This window comes from Hemitrygon akajei, unplaced genomic scaffold (assembly GCF_048418815.1).
Source record: "Hemitrygon akajei unplaced genomic scaffold, sHemAka1.3 Scf000104, whole genome shotgun sequence".
In the NCBI taxonomy this organism is placed as follows: domain Eukaryota; kingdom Metazoa; phylum Chordata; class Chondrichthyes; order Myliobatiformes; family Dasyatidae; genus Hemitrygon; species Hemitrygon akajei.
Genome location: NW_027331990.1, coordinates 1,224,173 through 1,240,648, shown reverse-complemented (window position 1 = coordinate 1,240,648; position 16,476 = coordinate 1,224,173). Strand labels below are relative to the sequence as shown.

General features: G+C 43.1%; 1 protein-coding gene across 1 annotated transcript in view; it reads left to right on the top strand.

Moving 5' to 3' along the window:
• Positions 1 to 684: 684 nt before the first annotated feature.
• LOC140723194 (uncharacterized) overlaps positions 685 to 16,476 on the top strand; it is a 55,766-nt gene continuing 39,974 nt past the window's right edge. The window contains exons 1-4 of the mRNA XM_073037802.1: positions 685 to 829; positions 8,448 to 8,583; positions 9,808 to 9,884; positions 10,819 to 10,983. Of these exons, the coding sequence (XP_072893903.1) occupies positions 685 to 829; positions 8,448 to 8,583; positions 9,808 to 9,884; positions 10,819 to 10,983 (523 nt within the window). The remainder of the gene's footprint in view (positions 830 to 8,447; positions 8,584 to 9,807; positions 9,885 to 10,818; positions 10,984 to 16,476) is intronic.

The following is a 16,476-nucleotide window of genomic DNA, read 5'->3' as shown; positions in this document are numbered from 1 at the left end:
TTTTACTTTCAATCATAACCTGGGAATTAAGAATTACTTCAAGTACTGCAGGTCTACTTCATCAGTAGGTTGCTCCTTGGTGGTGGAACTGGACTTGTTGGGTTCTGTGTTAGAATTGGTGCGCGAAGGTGATGTTCAGTCTAACAGCTTGTGATAGGGTTATAGTTGTTTCTAATATGATCGCAAGGCCCTGTTGGACATTGGTAATATGGAATGCTGAATGTCTAGTTCACTGGTTTATTGTTGGGATCAGCTGTCATGAGGACCAGGCATCATGCTGTGGTGTCGCCTTTTTGCAGCTGTCTGGGACAGAGGTATCTGAGTCAGTGCCCGACGCAGTTGACGTGGTGACCGTGTTGGCATCCGTGCTGCCCTCCAGTGGCCACTCAGTGCAAGATCAGCTGGACTGGGTTCAACTGCATATTGCTGCGGGCTTGCTCTTGCCAACACATTCATGGTCTCGGGAATGGACTATATTATATTATTAAGTGATTGTATGTTTAACTGCTATCTGATAGATGTTATATGTGCCTTGTGCTGTGTATTACCGTTGGCACTGTGTTTTTCACTTCGGCCCTGGAGTAACATGTTTTGTTTGTCTGTATTCATGGATGGTTGAATGACAACTAAACTTGTATTAACCTTATTCCAGGTTCCCATCCTACTGTGACAGAGGGGGAGGTGATGAGAAGTGTTTGCTTCACCGAGAATGGAAACAGCACACCTGGAAGCAACAACACTTGCCTGCATATTAAGATCAAAAATTGCATTGGCTACTTTGTGTACCTGCTGAAGCCGACACCTGGTGTTAACTTTGTGTACTGTACAGGTATGTCACTGCTCTCATTCACACAGAGGTGTGAGGGGGGAGGGGAAATTCTGTGATATCCTGAGTCATCAGTACCCCTAAAGGACTCTGTCTCATACGTTCCTCTGAAGCAGACTGTCCAACATGTAGAGTTTGATGCAGCATGTTTTTTGCACATGTGGCTAGACCCTTACAATTACACTGTCATGATGTTTTACAGGTTAGTCTCTGTTTAGTTATTACACACCCAAGGAAGAGAGTGTTTTTTCCTACGTGGATTCTGCACATTCAGTTTTACCATTGCATCTTTTCTTTGGTGGAGTGACTCATAGTTTCATGAACACTGAACAATTGTCTTCTGTACATGTCATGCCAGGATCACAATCTAGTTTATTATCTCCAGCATGTGTCATGAAATTTGTCAACTTAGCAGCTGCAGTACAAGATAATATGGAAAGAAAAAAATAAATGAATCAATCAATTCCAGGTGTGTGTGTGTGTGTGTGTGTGTGTGTGTGTGTGTGTGTGTGTGTGTGTGTGTGTGTGTGTGTGTGTGTGTGTGTGTGTGTGTGTGTGTGTGTGTGTGTGTGTGTGTGTAATGATTAAAGTGAAAAAACAGGAACAATATATATTAACAAAGTAGAGAGGTAGTGTTCATGGCCTCAAGGTCCATTTAAAAATCGTATGGCAAAAGGCAAGAAGCTGATCCTGAATGGCTGACTGTGTGCCTTCAAAGAATGACAGAGACTATTCCTCCCATTGTGTTATTACTAGCCTTCAGTGTTCCACCTTACCCCCTCTTGCTTATTTCATTGTAACCCTGCAACATTTTTTATTTTTCATAATTTCCTAAGAGTTCCCTTGTGCTTGTTTCCCATTGGCAATGAATGATAGGTAATTTACAATATCCATTTCATTTAAAAGGAGACATCTCCTTCGTCCTGAAATCCTTTTTCGTTGATGTCTTCCTTTTTTTAAACAAAGGGGCTTCCCTTCGTCCACCATCAACTCTGCTCTCAAACGCATCTCTCCCATTTCCCGCACATCTGCCCTCACCCCATCCGCCCGCCACCCCACTTAGGATAGGGTTCCCCTTGTCCTTACCTACCACCCCACGAGCCTCCAGGTCCAACGTAAAAATTCTCCGTAACTTCCACACCTCCAACGGGATCCCACTACCAAACACAGTTTTCCCTCCCCCACTCTTTCTGCTTTTCGCAGGGATCTCTCCCAACGAGATTCCCTTGTCCACTCGTCCCCTCCATCCCTTCCCACCAATCTCCTTCCTTACACTAAACCTTGGAAACGGAACAAGTGCTATACCTGCCCTTACACTTCCTCCCTTACCACCACTGAAGGCCCCAGACAGTCCTTCCAGGTGAGGCGACACTTCACCTGTGAGCCGGCTGGTGTGGTATATTGCGTCCAGTGCTCCTGGTGTGGCCTTTTATATATTGGTGAGACCCGACGCAGACTGGGAGACCGTTTTGCTAAACACCTACGCTCGGTCCGCTGAAAAAGCAGTATCTCCCAGTGGCCACACATTTTAAAACCACGTCCCATTCCCATTCTGATATGTCTATCCATGGCCTCCTCCACTGTCCATTCCCATTCTGATTTGTCTATCCATGGCCTCCTCTACTGTCCATTCCCATTCTGATATGTCTATCCATGGCCTCCTCTACTGTCCATTCCCATTCTGATATGTCTATCCATGGCCTCCTCTACTGTCCATTCCCATTCTGATTTGTCTATCCATGGCCTCCTCTACTGTCAAAATGAATCCAAACTCAGGTTGGAGGAACAGCACCTTATATACCGGCCGGGTAGCCTCCAATCTGATAGCGTGAACATTGACTTCTCTAACTTCCGTTAATGCCCCTCCTTCCCTTCTTACCCCATTCCTGGCATATTTACTTGTTTGCCTGTTCTCCATCTCCCTCTGGTGTTCCCCCCACCCTTCTTTCTCCCGAGGCCTCCCGTCCCATGATCCTTTCCCTTCTCCAGCTCTGTATCACTTTCGCCAATCACCTTTCCAGCTCTTAGCTTCTTCCCACCCCCTCCGGTCTTCTCCTATCATTTCGCATTTCCCCCTCCCCCCACTACTTTCAACCAAGTCTCGTACTATCTTTCCTTTCGGTTAGTCCTGACGAAGGGTCTCGGCCCGAAATGTCGACAGCGCTTCTCACTGTAGATGCTGCCTGGCCTGCTGTGTTCCACCAGCATTTTGTGTGTGTGTTGTTGTTTGAATTTCCAGCATCTGCAGATTTCCTCATGTTTGTTCTCAAGCCCAAACTGTCACATCCCGTACCAGGCAGTTACCGAGTAAATCTGCTCTGCAGCATTATCTGAGATATCACTGGGAATGCAGTGTAATTCCAGAACGTAGGATATTACGGCACAGTACAGGCTCTGCAGTGCATGACATTGTGCTGGTCTTTAACCGAATCCTCCCCTCATACATGACTCTCCTTTTCTTTCTATCATCTAAATGAGTTTCTATGTTTCTTAAATGTCCTCAATGTATCTGTCTCCACCACCACTCCTGCCAGGGTGTACCAGGTACCCACCACTCTATAAATTGAATGGAGGTGCATATACTTGAATTACTTGGGTGTAGACATGTGAGGTGTGATAGTAAATTCCCTGACGGCATGAAGATTGGTGAGTGTGTTACGGTGCTGGAGTTTGTCAGACTACACAGAGAGATCCATGTATTGGTACAGTAAAGATGTCTGAAGATGCTGCATGGACTAGCAAATGCAATTTGATACAGATTAGATTAGTTTAGATTAATTTATAAATGCATTCAGGTTGGGACGACTAATAAGACTTTAATGCACACCATGAATGCTAGAGTATGAAGGAAGATTGAAGGACAATGTGTGGACATTCTATGGAGATGACAAGCCAGCTATTTGTGAATTAATATGTGATACAGATCTTTATTAGTTGGGGTACAGAATGCATAACTTTATAAAACCTGGTCAGACATTGGGGTGGTTTTGGTCAGCAGACCATGGGAAGAATGCAGGGGTAATGCAATGGTAGATCACCAGGTTGGAGTGATTCAATTATGATGGAGAGATTAGGCATGTTCTCCTGGGCAAAGAAGAAAAATACTATATTGGTGTATAAAATGTAAGGGTACTGAGAGGTTAAGCTGCAGGTAACATTTCCTATGTCAATGATACTGAATTAATGGTTATGTTGCAAAGTCTGCAGACAATATGACGATAGGTGGAGAGGCATGTAGCTTTGAGGAATTATAGTGGTGAGAGAAGGATTAGGAGAATGGGCAAAAGCATGGCAGATTGAATTCAGTGTTGGGAAGTGTATGGTCTTGCACTTTGTTGGAAGAAATGAAAGGTTAGACATTTTCTAAATGGAGAGAAATTCAAAAATCTGAGTTGCAAACGAACTTGGGAGTTTTTGTACAGGATTCCGCAGAGGTTAATTAGCAGGTTGAGTCAGTGGTGAGGAAGATAAATACAATGTTACTATTCAATACAAGATGAGTAGAATATAAAAGCAAGGATGCAATGTTGAGGATTTATAAAGCACTGGTGAGGCCTCACTTGGAGTATGATGAGCAGGTCTGCGCACCTTATTTTAGAAGGATGTTCTGAAACTGCTGAGGGTCCAGAATTGAACAGCTTGTAGTAATGTTTGATGGCTCGGGGCATGCTCTCACTAGAATTCAGAAGAATAAGGGGAAACCTCATTGAAGCCTGTCTACTGATGAAAGGTGGATGTAGTGAGGATACTTCCTCTGGTCAGAGAGTCCAGGACCAAATGACACCGCCTCGGAACATAGTGTCACCCTTTAAGAACAGAGATATGGAGGAATATCTTTAGCCAGTTAGTGGTGAATCTGTGGAATTCGTTGCTACGGATGACTCAGGAGGCCGTCTTTATGTATACTTAAGGCAGAGTCTGATAGATTCTTGATGGGTCAGGGCCATGAAGGGATATGTGGAGAAGGCAGGAGATCATCTTGCCAACAAACGTGCAGTCTCTGGTGAATAAAAATGAATGATTTCAGAGCTAGGGTAGTGAATCAGAGGGACATTAGGACAGTGCGTCCCTTGTTTCATGAAATCCTGGTTAACTCCTTCTATACTGGATGCAGTGATTCAGATTGACAGGTTGACCATACACCATCAGGTTAGATCAATAGAGTGTCTCTAAAGCAGAGGTTGACGAGTATCCCTCATGATGAACTCATCTTGGTGCACAAAACATATCAGTATTGTCCCAATTCTGCTCACCAGACCTGGAATATCTAGCGATTAAGTGTGACCTTTTACCTATCACAAGAATTCTCTGGGGTCATTTTGGTAGCAGTACACATTCCACCTCATGCCAAAGACAATCAGGCTTTAGATGATCTGAACAATGGGATGAACATGCACGAAACAGTGCACCTTAATACCTCCACCAGTATTTTGAGAGATTTTAAATAGGCCAGTCTGGAAAAAAAGTCGCAATGCAGTTAACGTCAACAGATCACTTGCAATACCAGAGGAAACAACACTGTGGACCATTACTACACGATCATCAAGAACGACTACCGTACTATTCGTCACCCTCACTTCAGGAAGTTTGATCACCTAGCTGTACTTCTGCCCTCTAAGTATAGGCAGAGACTGAAGACTGCTGTGCCAGCAGTGAGGACCAAGAAGGTTGGACAAGGGAAGCACAGGAGCCCTTACAGGATTGCTTTGAATTGTTGGACTGGACTGTATTCAGGGATTCAGCTTCGAACCTGTATGAGTATGCTGCAGTTGTTACTGACTTCATTAAAACCTGTATGGATGAATGTATGCCCACAAAGAATTACTGCACAGTCCCAAACCAAAAGTAGTGGATGAACCAAGAGGTAACTCGTCTGCTGAAGGCTAGATCTGTGGCATTCACGTCCGGCGATCTAGGTCTGTACCAGAAAACTAGGTAAGATTTGTGATGCGCTATTTCAAGAGCAAAGAGATAATTTCAAATGATGTTGGAAGCGACATTGGATGCACGGAAATTCTGACAAGGTTTGCACGACATTACTTCCTACAAAGCGAAAGTGAATAGCATGAATAGCAACGATGCTTCACTACCAATGCTTTTATGCCCGCTTTGAAAGGGAGATTTCAACTGCAGCTGTGAAGATCCCTGCTGCACCTGATGACTGTGATCTCTGTCTCAGAGGATGATGTTAGGCTGTCTTTAAATAGAGTGAACCTTTGTAAGGTGGAAGGTCCCGGTGGAGTACCTGATGACTGTGACCTCTGTCTCAGAGGACGATGTTAGGCTGTCTTTAAGGAAAGTGAACCTTTGTAAGGCGGAAGGTCCCGGTGGAGTACCTGATGACTGTGATCTCCGTCTCAGAGGATGATGTTAGGCTGTCTTTAAGGAGAGTGAACCTTTGTAAGGCGGAAGGTCCCGGTGGAGTACCTGATGACTGTGATCTCTGTCTCAGAGGACAATGTTAGGCTGTCTTTAAGGAGAGTGAACCTTTGTAAGGCGGAAGGTCCCGGTGGAGTACCTGATGACTGTGATCTCTGTCTCAGAGGACAATGTTAGGCTGTCTTTAAGGAGAGTGAACCTTTGTAATGTGGAAGGTCCAGGTGGAGTACCTGGTGAGGCTCTGAAAACCTGTGCCGACCAACTGGTGGGAGTAATTATGGACATTTTCAACCTCTCACTGCTACGGGTGGAAGGTCCCACTTGCTTCAAAAAGGCAACAATTATACCAGTGACTAAAATGAATAACCTGAGCCTCTTTAAAAAACTATCGCTCGGTAGCACTCACATCGCCAGTGATGAAGTGCTTTAAGAAATTGGTCATGACTAGACTGACCTCCTGTGTCAGCAAGGACCTGGACCCACTGCAATTTGCCTATTGCCACAATAAGTCCATGGCAGTTGCAATCTCAATAACTCTCCACGCGACTATAGACAACCTGGACATCACAAGCACCTACGTCAGGATGCTGTTCATCGACTACAGCTCAGCATTTAATACCATTATTCTCCCAATCCTGATTTAGAAGTTGCAGAACCTGGGCCTGTGTACCTCTCTCTGCAATTGGATCCTCAACTTCCTATCCCGAATACCCACATGTCTGGGTGTCTAGGCATAGCTCAAATACGATCTACAAATTAGCTGACAATATAACCATTGTTGGTAGAATCTCAGGTGGTGAAGTGAGGGGGTACAGCAGTGAGTTATGCCAATTAGTGGAGTGGTATCGCAGCAATAACCCGGCATTCAACATCAGTAAGACGAAAGAGCTGATTGTGGACTTTTGGAAGGGTAAGACGAAGGAACACATATCAATCTTCATAGCGGAGTCAGAAGTGGAGAGAGTGAGCAGTTTCAAGTTCCTGGGTGTCAAGATCTCTGAGGACCTAACCTGGTCCCAACATATCATTGCAGTTATAAAAAAAAAGGCAAGGCAGCGACAATACCTTAATACAAGTTTGAAGAGATTTGGTATGTTAACAAATACACTCAAAAACGTCTCTAGATGTACTGTGGAGAGCATTCTGACAGGCTGTATTACTGTCTGGGATGGGGAAAGGGTGAAACTAATGCACAGGATTGAAAGAAGCTGTAGAAATTTAGTCAGCTCCATCTTGGGTACTAGCCTACAAAGTACTCAGGATATATGCACGGAGTGGTGTCTCAGAAAAACGCCGTCCATTACTAAGGACCTCCACCACCCAGCGCATGCCCTTTTCTCACTGTCACTATCAGGTAGGACCTGGTACAGAAGCCTGAAATCAAACAATCAGCGATTCAGGAGCAGCCATCCAATTCCTAAATAGATATTGTATCCTACCTCAGTTTAAAAAAAAATAGTATTCCTGTTTTATGGCACAATTTTTTTTATTCTATTCAATATACATTTACTGTATAAAGTATAATAAATAAGTGATTTACTATTATTATTATTATTATTATTATTATTATTATTATTATTATTATTACTTTCTTCTATTTTATGTATTGCATTGAACTGCTGCTACGAAGTTAACAATTTTCACTTCATATGCCGGTAATAACTAACATAATTCTAATTCTGATTGGGGCTGAGAGGAAAAATGTATCAGCCACGTTGAAATTGTGGAGCAAACTCAATCGGCCAAGTGGCCTAATTCTGCCCCTACATCTTATGGTCTTGTATCAGTGGTAGATAAAATTAAGGACTAGGGAATGTATAGCAGTGATTTATGGGCTTTGTAAAGGAGACCTTAACCCACGTAGCAGCAAATACATGGATTGCACTGTCTCGGAGAGTGGTTGTTGGCAGAATTTATGTCTAGATGAGTTTGAATCATTTAGGCAAAGAAGGGCTATGGACAATGTTGGGCCTGATAGGAGTGAGGGATAGTCACCGTCAGCATGGATGTTTCTTTACAGCATAATCCAATGATACTGCCACCAATTCAATAAAGAGCAGACTGTTGAAACTGCACTGACAGTATTTATGTGAGTAGATGACCATTATTTTAGAGAGAGCAACTGAGGGTGGTGGAGCTGGGGTAAGCTACAAACAGCATTAACACTAACAGTAATGTTATTCAATAAGGCTAATAAACCTCATTGTTTGTACCATTGACACGGAGCATACTCTTGCTGCAGATTCCACACTCGGTGATCCGTGTGTAAACCACACTATCCTGGATCAGCCCTGGAGGAGCACGGATTGTTCATCGGAAGAATGCAGTAGATACATGAATGATGAAACCCGGACAGAGGGGTGGTACCGATTTAAGAGGTAATGGCAGAGGACAATTAAACTAATATCTATCAATGACACAGAAAACGTGGGGTAACAAGGGGAATGTGAAGGGGAATTTATTTATTTTGTTACAGGGATGTGACAGCGTTCATAAATATCTTTGTGTCTGGGACAAGGAATGAATGTGGTTGTATGCGATCGTCCTGTAGAATGGAATGGAGACACAGGGATTGGAGTCATTGGTCAAAGAAATGGGACAAGTTTTGGATACGGAGACGGGGTTCTCAGTTAAACCTGGAGTGGGAGTTACAGGCATGGAACAGGGAGTGGGTGCAAAAATTCTGGGATCATCATTCAGTCATGTGGCTGGGAATAAATGTAGGAAATGGAAAGCTCACAGCCCCTTTCCAAATGATGAGACGTTGATGGAATAGAGAAAAGCACAAATTGGGAAATACTAGAGAAACTCAGCAGGTCACGCATAAATAAATAAATAAATAAATCAGGAATAAATACTCAACATTTTAAGCCAAGACCCTTCATCCAGCCTGGAAAGAAAGGTTACAGAGATGTGGGGGGTTGAAGAGGAGTACAAGCTGGAAGGTGATAGATGAGACCAGGAGAGCGCAAAGTTGGGGACAATATGAGATGCTGGGATTTGATGCTTAGAAGAGACAGAGCATTGAGGAAGGAAGAATCTGACAGAAGTGGACAGTGCAGTAAAGGGAACGAGGTGGGAGCCAGAGGGAGGTGATGACCCAGACAAGAGGCCAGGGAGGAGAAGAGAAGGGGGTGAGTAGGCTATCTTCTGCTTCTGCTCCCTTCCAGTTTGGTTGGAGTGTCTCAGCTCAAAATCTTACGTGTTTATTGTCCACAAATGCTGCACTTAATATCAGCATTTGCACAGTTTATTTACAGTTCACAGTCATGGGGTTTACAGTTTACTGATCTTGTTTACAGTTATTGTTCTAAAGATTTTCCTCAGTATGCCCACAGAAAAGGAACCTCAGAGTTGTATGTGGTTATGGAATGTACTCTGATAATAAATTTTACTTTGAACTTTGCCTTGCTTGCTGAGTTTCTGCAGCACTTCACGAGTGTTGCTCAAGATTTCCTGCATCTGCAGAATATTTTACATCAAATATCAAACAGGGTTTCCTGAGATTAGGGACAATATTAAACCAATGGAATGGGCTGCAGTTCCTGCTTGTTCTCACAGTGGTTGGTCAGTTGAGGACAGAGATGCTATTTCTTTTTCAGTTCTGGTGGGTGGAGGATTCCTGAGACTGTTGTTCCACCATACAAGTGCTCCGGGAAAGGTCCAGGCTGGTTAAACGGTAAGGTCATCGTGTGCAACAACAGATCTTGGTTACTTTTCAGGTAAGGCAGACTAGACACAGTTCATGTCAGATGACCCCTTATACATAAACAGATCTCGTCATCTCTGAGAAATGTTCTCCAGTGATGTAAGCCATGTTACAAGCCTGGATCTACAAGGAACTGAACAGTGGGGCATCAGCTTCCTGGAGATCCCTGGTACTACATGTCGCTGGTCATTGGATCTGCCAGTTAAACCCACTCTAGTTAAGACCTGGTGCAATTTCAGTGAAGGAGCAGCATCCAGGGTGTTGAATGTATTCCACAGCAGCCCATAGTTCATGAGGTAATTAATAAACCAATGTAATTTTTCAATGAAACTGTTATGTCTATGAAGTTTCTCAGTCACCCAAGTTATTGCATTTCAAGCAGTTACAAATCAAGGAAACTGGACTTGCTATGTTGTCTTGAAGATTAAAAAAACACAAATCCCTGTGTTTTTCAGACCTATAAACACGTCCAATTGCCTTGATTTGCTACTGAGTGATAAAACTGCAAAATTTTCAGTTAAAATCATTCCTTCATTTTCATGTTGTAATTATTTTAAATTTCATGTCATCAGATTTGGATATTTTAGATATTTTCTGAGCTTGCGGGGGTCTCTGATTCTCTTTGGAGTTATTCAACAGTGGGTCATCTTCACATAGCTTCATTGGTGCCAAAGCACCAGGGTAAGGACTTGTGTTTCATTGGACAGTGACCCACAAGGTCTCATTATCAGAAGCTGTCCTCTGAGACGAGGTGTGGCTGTGGGGAGGTCAGCAGCTCACATTGACTGAGCCCGGTCCAGACTGCGGGTTGTGAACAATGGCTTTGCAGTGGGTCTGTTTGCACATTTCCCATTGCACCGGGGAGACGGGTATATTTTACGATGTCTACAAACCCCCATTTCAGGTAGCCATCCCAGCATCGGAGAGGGGGAGGTCCACAGGACTGTCTGCTTCAGCTGGGAGCAAAACAACTGCGCAACAAAGCGGACAATCAAGATCAAAAACTGTGGTGCTTTCTTTGTGTACTGGCTGAAGCCGACATTCTGTTGCTACAGAGTTTATTGTACAGGTACGGTACCGCTCTCCATTAACATTAACACACCATGGGGGTGGGCGTGGGAGGAGTGTTAATTATATGCTGAATATTCCAGTCTATCACAAAATCGGTCACTTCTCCTGTACCCACAGTTTAAGACAATCTGCCTTATCAGAATCTCATCCTCCTGGTCTGACATGTAATGTCCTCACTCCCACACTGAGACTGACATGTGCCACATGACTGCTGAGCACCAAGCTTGAGCAATCTCCTCCACCTCCTGTGAGTCCCTCCACCTTTTTGAGGACCATATCATTCATCCTTCCCTTCTTTTCCATCCCCTCTGGGTAAAGTCATCCACTTCTCCATACGGTGACTTGGCTTATCCTCCAACTCTCAGACTGAGCCAACATCTTTTCTTAATCACCCGAACCGGAGATGGGTAATATCATTCCCTTTTTTGTCTTCCCAAGTCAGATAAATGTTGATTTTGATGTTAAGAAAATCACACAAAACCTGCTTCGTCATGGAGATCATGAAGCCTCTTCATAGATATCATCTGAAGTTAGGATTCAAACTTGGTTGCTGAGCATCTGAGCCACCATCTCTGCAATAAGACATAACATATAGGAGCAGAATTAAGCAATTCAGCTGACTGAATCCGCTCTATTATTTAATTAATGCTGATTCATTTTCACTGTCAATCCCATTCTCCTGCCTTCTCCCAGTAACCTTTGACACCCTGACTAATCAATATCCTACCAACCTCCAGAGGACATAGAAAATTTAGAAAACTTACAGCACAATACAGGCCCTTCGACTCACAATGCTGTGCTGAATACTTAATTTAGAAGTTACCTAGGATTATCCATAGACCTCTATGTTTCTAAGTTGCATGTACCCATCCAGGAGTCTCTTAAAATACCATATTGTATCCACCTCCACCACCAACCCTGGCAGCCCATTCCACACACTCACCACCCCCTGACATCTCCTCTGCCCTCTAATGTTAGTATTTTCAGCGCTGGGATAAAAACCTCTGACTATACACACGATCAATGCCTCTCGTCATCTGATACAACTCCACCTCTATCAGGTCACTTCTCATCCTCTGTCACTCTAAGGAAAAAATGCAAGTTCACTCAACTGATTTTCATAAGGAATGTTCCCCAGTCGAGGCAACATCCTTGTAAATCTCCTTTGCACCCTTTCTATGGTTTTGACATCCTTTCTGTAGTGAGGTGACCAGAACTGAGCACAGTACTACAAGTGGAGCCTAACCAAGGTCCCCCATAGCTGTAAAATTACCTCTCGGCACTTTAACTCAATCCCACAGTTGATGACGGGCAATGCACCTTATAGCTTCTTAACCACAGAGAGTCAATCTACACAGCAGCTTTGAGTGTCCTATGAACTCAGACTACACACTGCCTCCCTCTGATCATCTCCACTGCCAAGAGACTTACATTAATACTATATCCTGCCATCATATTTACCTACCAAAATAACACTCTAAATGTTCTGCCACACTGGTAGTATCTTCCACAGTGAAGACTGATGCAAAATGCTTCAGGTCTACTGCCATTTCATTGTTCCTCATTATTACTTCTCTGGTGTAATTACCCAGTGATCCAATATCCACTCATTCCTCTTATTTACTTTTTATATATCTCAATTATTTCTATTCTCTTTTATACTATTGGCCATCTTATCTTCATATTTCATGTTTTCTCTCCTTGTGGCTTTTTCATTGCCTTGTGTTGATTTTGTTTTAAAAGCTGTTGGTTTCTGATTTGTTTTAATCCAAAGTTCTTTTGCAAGTCAGGAAAGGGGCACAAAACTTGTTGCTTCACTTTGTTTTATTAAATGTTGACAGTACAAAGGAAAATTGAAAATGGACATTCACCAGCTAGTAGCAGAAAAGAGAGTCCATAAAAAGAAGCAGATGGCACTGCCATATGGTCAGGTGTTTTTCTACCCACAGATAAGAAACATTCCATCCAAATTATAGTCAATCAATCACATACGCACTGTTTAAATAATGCAGCAACATAGAAGCTTCTGGAGCTTTCTGGACATATACAAATGTGGCCACGAAGGTGCATATTGAACATTCATGTCAGCAACTTTAACATATGATGGCCACTAGGGTAACAAACTACATAGTTACAAAGATATAAGTAGCTATCAAAAACCATGCAGATAATTAATGGTCAAGCTTCCAAAAGACTACATTAAACAGTCTAATCCAACACTGATTCTAAATCACACATTTAGAATAATTACATCTCAGAATTTAGAGGCAGAAAATCTTGTATCTGCATTAAGTAGGAAATATTCAAAACCTCAAGTTGTGGAAATATCAGACTCTTTATTCTTCAAATTATTATGTAGTTTGTTATTATTATTATTGCCATTTTAGGCAGATCAGTAGGCACACTACTGGAAGATGTGACTTTGAACTAGTTTATCTATGATTACTCTTGTATAAGTAAAATATTTTAAACTATGTTAAAGCATAAAAGTGATTATTAGAACTCCTTGTAAGCGTGGATAATAGGCAAAATATAACAACAGCTAATACTAGAATAAACTTCATAATGTACGGTACTTGTCAAATTGCTGGAAACCTCCTGGCTGATTTTCTCACTGTAGCCGAGCAGCATATTCTCCGTGTGGAGGTTACTAGCCCATCGACCATGGTTGTTGCCCTCATCTGGGATTACTATAGCTCGTTTGCAATGGCTGGTGTGTATCCAGTTTTACGTTCTACTCTCACTGCCCAGTTTGTAATTAACGGTATTTGATCACAACCATCCCATCAAGCTTCCAGTGGTTGCTTATACATTTCTTTGTTAATCAGGGTGTTCTCATCCTGTTGGATCGCTCCATGTTGCAAAAACTTGTTCTGAACCAGACTGGAACACTTGGGTTCATTTCACACAGCGGTTAACTGAACTGTTTGAAAGAAGTAAAAGTCCTCAAGATGTTTAAAATTTAACTGTCTGCCATAATGTGTATATCAGCCTCCTTGAGTCCAAAGGCTTCTGTCAGGGACATAGAATGCACTTTTGCCACTTCGAATGGACTCAGTTTAGTTTTCCTACTTGTGGTTGCTCTGTTGCTACATGAGACCATAGGAACAGCTGTAGGGCATGGAACACTGTCCTCATGATATATGGATGTTGTTTGACAGTTCCATTCATTCATTCAGCTTGTCCTGATGTCTGAACATTATGTTCCACCACCTCTGGATCAATCTGCCTCTCCAGTGTGTCCTAGGCCAGGAATCTGCTATGCTGGATAGGGAAGCAACATAGTTGGAACTACTAGTCTATGACAAGTACCATATCTCCATGTTCGAGCACTGTTTAACTTTCCACCATTCTCCATCCAGATCCACTTCTCCCAGTTGGAGTATTGAGCTTGCACCTCTCTCAAATATCCCGTATGTTGATCTGTGACACAGATTGCAGCTTTGTTTCCATCATTCCAGTTGTCGAGTTCACTGCATCTGTTCTACAGTTAGTACTTTGACCTCTCTTACTAGCTTTGCTTGTTTTACTACTTTTACTTTACCACTTACTCCTTCTCAAGTCATAGTTGAGTGCAGTATAGAGGCATGCCTTTCAGTCTATCTACTCCGTGCCAAGCCATTAAAACTCCCATCAACCGGGAGTGGGACCATGGCCCTCTACACCCCAATCGGCCATGTCCCTGTCCAAACTTCTCTTTAATCTTGGAATCGAGCTTGCATGCACAACGTGCACTGGCAGCTTGTTCTGCACTCCCATAATCCTCTGAGTGAAGGGGTTTCTGTTTATATTCCACTTAAACTTTCCACCTTTAATTCTTAACCTCCAGTTGTATGATCACCCTACCTTAGTGGGAAAAGCCTTCTTGAATTTACCCTTTCTATATCCCACATAATTTTGTACACCTCTATCAAATCACCTCTCAATCTTCTACATACTTGATTTCCATCTTTCCTGTAATTAGATAGATAGATAGATAGATAGATACTTTATTCATCCCCATGGGGAAATTCAACCTTTTTTCCAATGTCCCATACACTTGTTGTAGCAAAAACTAATTACATACAATACTTAACTCAGTAAGAATATGATATGCATCTAAATCACTAACTCAAAAAGCATTAATAATAGCTAGGTGTTGGGAACTGCACACATTACTCCAAACTATGCCTCAACAATATTTTATACAGCTTTTGCATAACATCCATTCTCCTGCATTCATTACTATGATTTATGAGGCCAATGTTCCAAAAACTTTATTTTCGATCTATCAACCCATGAATCCACTTTCAGTGATTTATGGACTTAGTGTCTGGGCATTCACTGTGTATAAAAAAGACCTACCCTGGTTGGTCTTACTGAAGTGCAATACCTCTCAATTTTCTGCAATAATTTTCATTTGCAGTTTTACAGATCAGTTTTCAAACCAGTCCAGATCCCACTGCAGGCCACCACATCCCTAATCTTGGTGTCATCTGCAATTATTCTGATCCAGTTAACGACTTTATAATCCAGATCATTGATATTGATGACAAAGTAGATCAGACCCAGTAACGAACCCCATGGCACTCCACTAGTCACTAGTCAACACGTACAAACAAGCTGGAGGGACTCAGCAGGTCGGGCAGATTCCGTGGAAACGAGCAGTCAACGTTTCGGGCCGAGACCCTTCATCAGGACTGAAGAAGGAGGGGGCAGGGGCCCTATAAAGACGGTGGGGGGAGAGAGGGAAGGGGAAGGCTGGTAAGTGCCAGATGAAAAGCCAATCAGAGGAAAGATCAAGGGGTGGGGTGGGGGAAGCAGGGAGGGGAGAGACAAGAAAGGTGAAGAAGAAATGTAAGTGGAAAGCACTATGGGTAGTAGAAGAAGACAGAATATTGAGAGAAGTGATAGGCAGCTGGAAGAGGAGGCAGCGTGAAAGTGGGATGGGGAAGGGAGAGGGAGGGAATTACCAGAAGTTGGAGGATTCGATGTTCATACCAAGGGGCTGGAGACTACCCAGGCGGTATATGAGCTGTTTCTCCTCCAACCTGAGTTTGGCCTCGTCATGGCAGTAGAGGAGCCCATGTATGGACATATCCAAATGGGAATGTGAGGCAGAGATTAAGTGGGTGCAACCAGGAGATCCTGTCTGTTGTTGCACAGGGAGCGATCCCTACGGAAAGCAGAAATTGGGGGGAGGAAAATATATGTTTGGTGGCGGGATCCAGATGGAGGTGGCGGAAATTTCCGAGAATTATGTGCTGCACGCGGAGGCTGGTGGGGTGGTAGATGAGACCACCTATCCTATTCCTCACCTATCCTAGGTGAGGAATGCTATCTCTGGTAGAGTGTGGTAGAGCAGGTGTCCATGCATTAGAACACGTGCATTTGAGGGCAGCATTGATGGTGGATGAAGGAAGCCTTTCTTTGAAACAGGAGGACATTTCTTTTGTTCTGGAATGAAAAGCCTCATCCTGAGATCAAATGGGTGGAAACGGTGGAATTGAGG